This window comes from Caenorhabditis briggsae, assembly GCF_000004555.2.
Source record: "Caenorhabditis briggsae complete genome, chrV, whole genome shotgun sequence".
Classification (NCBI taxonomy): domain Eukaryota; kingdom Metazoa; phylum Nematoda; class Chromadorea; order Rhabditida; family Rhabditidae; genus Caenorhabditis; species Caenorhabditis briggsae.
Genome location: NC_013488.2, coordinates 18,083,154 through 18,088,444, shown reverse-complemented (window position 1 = coordinate 18,088,444; position 5,291 = coordinate 18,083,154). Strand labels below are relative to the sequence as shown.

Sequence of the window (5,291 nt, the reverse complement as noted above, 5' to 3'; positions counted from 1 at the left end):
CCGACAATTGAGTATTTTCAAAAAAAAATTTTGGTCTCATTGTTACAAAAATGGAATTTTCAAACTTTTTCCAGTCAAAATTCGTCATTCCTAGAGGTTTTCACTGAAAAAAAAACGCTGGAAATTCGAATTTTCGGTCTTTTTTGAGCGATTTTCGGGCTGAATTCATGTTTATTAGCTTAATTTTATGCTGTTAGTGCTGCTAAGTTTTGGGTATTTTAGAGCTATTTTGGCAGGAAAAAATCTTAAAAATCGAGTTTATTCCTGAAAAATCCCCCGTTTTTAAAGTAGCTGCAAATCACGAAACTAGCTCAAGACAGCCAGAATTCTATCAAAAATTCACAAGAAAAACGAGATTTTTAGCGGTTTTGGTCAATTTTTGTTGAAATTATCAGATTTTTCAGCCATTTTTTGGAATTTAAAAGTTCAAAATCGTAAAAATGGCTGAAAAATCTAAAAATTCTACCAAAAATTGACCAAAAAAACGCCCGAAATATGAGCGAATTTCCAAGTGGCTGGCGTGCCTTTGGCGCGTTTTGAATTTCCTCGATTTGAAGCGTTTTTGGGTCATTTTGGAGCATTTCAAATGGGGGTTTCCCATGATTTTGGGAGATTTTCGAACATTTTTAGGCAAAAAGAAGCTCTTATTTTTGTGATTTTCAGCTCATTTCAGACTAGTTTTCATCAATTTTTCGTTTGGACCATTTTCGGTAGCTTTTAAATTATTTTTTTTTTCGATTTTGATAATTAAAATTTCATTTTTAATCAATTATAGCTGAAATTTATGATTTTCAGGTCATTTTTGTCATATACAGATCAGTTTTTAGACTGAAAAAACTCGTTTTTCTCTAATTTTCTCTAATTTTTGAGATGATTTCAGCCAAAACTAACCCCTCTTCCTGAAGCGACAGCTCTAGAACTCTGCGGAAAAAGCCCGAAAACTCGTCGGCTTTCTTCGAAAAGCACGCCCACGCATCGAGACTTCTCTCGCGGAACTTCTCATTCACCATCACCACAATCGACAGATTATAGGCTTTGGAAGCCGATTGGGCCTGATAATTAGGCCATAAATACTCTTCCAAGTACTGCGAAAACTCCAGCATCATGATTTTTCGCGAGTTAAACTGTGTCTTTAGCATCTCGTTCTCATAGATAATGTCAATAAGTTTGGCGTCGAACTTCTCATGGGTTTCCTTGGTGAATGGAGCCCAATACTTGGCGGCAACCTGAGAAAATTTGAATTTTTGGAAAATTTTCAGGTTTTTTCCCGCTTTTCTGACTTGCAGAAGTATTCTTAAATCCGAAAAATTGGAGTTTTTTGCATTGTTAGCTTCTAAAAATCCATTTTTTGCAGAACTTTAGGAATTTTCAATTTTTAAGAAAAAATTGAATTTCAAAAAACTACCCCCGATATGGTATCATTCTCGATGGCTCCTCTCGTCACCACTGTCTCCTGGTGACGCTTTGTAACCATTCCTTTGTCTGAAAAAAATTTCTTTTGAAAATTTTCGAAAAAAATCATATTCCCGGCGATTTTCAAGGGCTAAAATTTCAAAAAATCAAATATCCGGCCTGAAAACAAGATAGAATATGCAAAAAATTAATGATAAACAAGGTTTTTCAAGAATCAAAAAAAAATTTTATGAAAAAATCCCATTTTCGCCATTTCGAACTGATTTTCAGGGGCTAAAGCATAGAAAAATCAAAAATTCGGGTTGTTTTTGTCTTATTTAGTACAAAACTGATAAGAAAACAGGCGATTTTAGTGATAAACAGGTGCAAAACAATAATTTTGTTTGAAAAAAAAATCTTTTTCGAAAAACAGGGTTTTGCGCCAAGAGGGATGCTGGCGCATTTGTGGTGCATGCTTGGCGCACTTTCGGTTTCCGGCGGGAAATTAAAAAATGGCAGAGAAACCGATTTTAATCGAATTTTCAGCAATTTTCAGGACATAAAATAGAAAAATAATTTATTTTTCATGAAAAATACAGGTCACAATTTAAATTCAACTCTCTCATCGAGCCACGTGGATTCCGACACCTTTTCAGCAGCGACCATTCGTCGTTCAAGCACTGTCACCTCGTCGTTTCGATCGACTAGAATGATTGTGTGCGAGCGGGTACCGTATCTGGAAAATTTAAAATTTTGAAAAAAATTCAAATTTCCCGTCAATCCACCTTCTAGTCTCGGGAAATCGCACGAAAATCGATGTCAGGGGCCTATAGACGTCTCCAGGGAACCCGGTTTGCACCCGAATTTGCTCATCGGGGAAGCATTGCGTTTGACACGTGGCAATTTCAAAAAGCCGCCCGAAAATTTCCTCTCGCTCCAGTTGGTCCGAGTTTTCTAGGCTCTTTTGGAAGAGTTCTAGGCCATATTCGGCCTTTTTGAATGGAATATGAGGGGGACTGTTGGAATACACGTGGAATTCTGAAAATTTCAGAAAATTGGGTTTCCGAAATTCTGAGTTTTCAGAATATTCGAAATTCAAAAATTCAATAATTTAGAACATCTGATTTTTCAATTTTTTGTTTTCTTTTAAATTTCTGAATTTCCAAATTTCTGAATTCCGGAATTTCTGAATTTCTGAATTTCGGATTTCTGAATTTTCGAGTTAATGAACTTCTGAATTTTCGAGTTTTCTGGAATTTCTGAATTTCTGAATTTCTGAATATCTGGCTTTCTGAATTTCAGAATTTTTGAATTCCTGAATTTCCGATTTTTTGAATGGGATATATTTGAATTTTTGGAATTTCGAAATTTCGAAATTCTGAAATTTGAAAATTTCTTATTTTTGAAAATTTAACAAAATCGAAATTCCTGGAATTCTAGTGGATCCAATTTTTGGAAATTTCTGAATTTTTGAATTTCGGAATTTTTTAATTTTTGAATTTCTGAATTTTTAGATTTCAGAATTTCGAAATTCTAAAATTTTAAAAACTTTTGATCTCAGAAAATTAGAAATTTTGGAATTCTGGAAAATCCGATATTTTTCTTTTTTTCAATTTTTTCGAAATTCCAAAATTTTGAAATTTTGAAAATTTGAGAAAATCGAAATTCCTGGAATTATGGTGGTTCCATTTTTCGGAAATTTCCGATTTTTTGAAATTCTGAATTTCCGAATTTCAGAATTTCGGAATTTTCGAATTTCCGAACTTCTGGAATTTTCGGATTTTTAAATTTTTGAATTTCTGAATTTCTGAGTTTTCGGAATTTCTGAATTTCCGAATTCCCGAATTTCTGAATTTCTGAAATTTCAGAATTTTTAGAATTTTCGAATTTCTGGAATTTCTGAATCTCCGAATTTCAGAATTTCAGAATTTTTGAATTTCAGAATTTTATAATTTTTGAATTTCTGGAATTTTCAGAATTTCGGAATTCTCAATTTTTCAATCTTTGAATTTTCGAAATTTTCGAATTTCTGAATTTCCAATTTTCCTGAAATTTTCATAAATTCTCAAAAACTCACTATCCTCCCATTTAACGACTTCAACATCCCTCACCAACTGATTCGTGAGACTTCTGACCTCAAAAAGTCCCGTATTCGCATTTTTCTCGATTCCAACAAATTGGAATCCATTGAATTGCTCAGCTTTAATTTTTAGATTTTCTAGAAATTCCAAACTTTCAGTTTTCAAAAAATCATTGACGATTCCGCCTCGGCTTGGAGCATTCGTGTGTTTTGTGTCGATTGGTTGAGTGATCGAAAGGAGCATTCCGATTTTGCCACGTGGATTGATTCCTGAAAATTTGAAAAATCTAGTTTCAAGAATTCTGAAAAATCTAAATTACTCAATATCTGGAATTTCTGATTTTTTGAATTTCAGAAAATTCCGAACCAAAAAATAGAAATTCAAAATTTTCGTTTTTTCAAAAATTCAGACTTTTTTGGATTCTCTTGAGTTTTCTGATTTTTTTTCAAATTTTCAGTGAATTTAGACATATTTTGAGCTCAAAAAGTCCCTCACCCAACCAAGTGCCCCGTGCCACATCCTTCTCATCCACCCCGCTCAGAATCCCATCGTGCCAGTGGATTTTCGCAGTTGGACGGTCCAAATCCTCATCTCGATTATTTAAAAGTATCAATTTATACTTTTCATCGGGCGACGTTGCCACTTTTATAAATCCTATGCACATTTTTTTTGGGCTGAAAATGTGTAGTTTGTAGTGAAAAACTGGCGGAAAATTGCAGAAAATCGGTTGAAATTCACCTAAAAAATTGAAATTTGACACTGCTGGGCAGTAGCAAAATCTAGATTTTCCTCAATTTTCGCCTAACTTCAGCGATTTTCAGTGCCAAAATTACAGTTCACAACTGCTGTTTCAGGAAAAATTGTAGTTTGTAGTGAAAAATCAGTGAGAAATTGCAGAAAAATCTGAGAAAATTGTACAAAAAATTGGAATTTGACACTGCAAATATCAATTTTGGTACTGCTTAGCGTAGCAAAATTGGATAATTTTGACCTATTTATGTATAAAACGGTCTGATTGTTTCATTTTCATAGCTAAAAATGTAAAAAATCAGGAAAAAATGTAGTTTGTAGTTAAAAAACGGTAAAAATTTGCAAAAAAAATCCGCTGCAAATAACCTAAAACTTGAAATTTGACACTGCATTTTGGATTTTGCACCTGCTAGGCAGTAGCAAAATCGCATTTTGGTACTGCTTGGCAGTAGCAAAATTGGATAATTTTGACCTATTTACGTATAAAACGGTCTGCTTGTTTCATTTTCATAGCTAAAAATGTAAAAAACAGGAAAAAATGTAGTTTGTAGTTTAAAAACCGTAAAAATTTGCAAAAAATCCGCTGCAAATAACCTAAAACTGGAAAGTTGACACTGCATTTTGGATTTTGCACCTAGGCAGTATCAAAATCGCATTTTGGTACTGCTTGGCAGTAGCAAAATTGGATAATTTTGACCTATTTCATTCAAAATTGGTATAATTTTTTTACCTTCTTGAAGCTGAAAATGTAAGAAATTAGGAAAAAATGTAGTTTGTAGTTAAAAAAAAGTAAAAATTTGCAAAAAATCCGCTGAAATCAACCCAAAAATTGAAAATTCGACACTGCAAATTTCAATTTTGGGCTAATTTCGACCAATTTTTGCATAAAATAAGCTGAATTTCACATTTTTCTAGCTGAAAACCATTAACCACTAGTCGGAAACGTACTTTGTAGTGAAAAATTGCAGAAAAAAGAACCAAAATTGAGAATTTGACACTGCAAAATTCAATTTCTTATCTGCCGGACAGTAGCAAAATCCCATTTTAATACTGCTTAGCAGTAGCAAA

At 33.2% G+C, this 5,291-nt stretch overlaps 2 protein-coding genes across 2 annotated transcripts; both read right to left on the bottom strand.

Moving 5' to 3' along the window:
• Positions 1 to 791: 791 nt before the first annotated feature.
• Positions 792 to 1,474, bottom strand: CBG23820 (the record flags this gene model as incomplete). The annotated part of the gene is made up of 3 exons (XM_045238526.1): positions 792 to 828; positions 892 to 1,226; positions 1,406 to 1,474. 3 exons carry the CDS (start codon positions 1,472 to 1,474, stop codon positions 792 to 794), a joined length of 441 nt encoding a protein of 146 aa, XP_045091177.1.
• Positions 1,475 to 1,992: 518 nt separating this feature from the next.
• CBG27335 lies at positions 1,993 to 4,137 on the bottom strand (the record flags this gene model as incomplete). Its single annotated transcript, XM_045238525.1, has 4 exons — positions 1,993 to 2,128; positions 2,178 to 2,367; positions 3,470 to 3,742; positions 3,969 to 4,137. The coding sequence occupies 4 exons, from the start codon at positions 4,135 to 4,137 to the stop codon at positions 1,993 to 1,995; spliced, it is 768 nt and encodes a 255-aa protein (XP_045100646.1).
• Between the last annotated feature and the right edge of the window lie 1,154 nt (positions 4,138 to 5,291).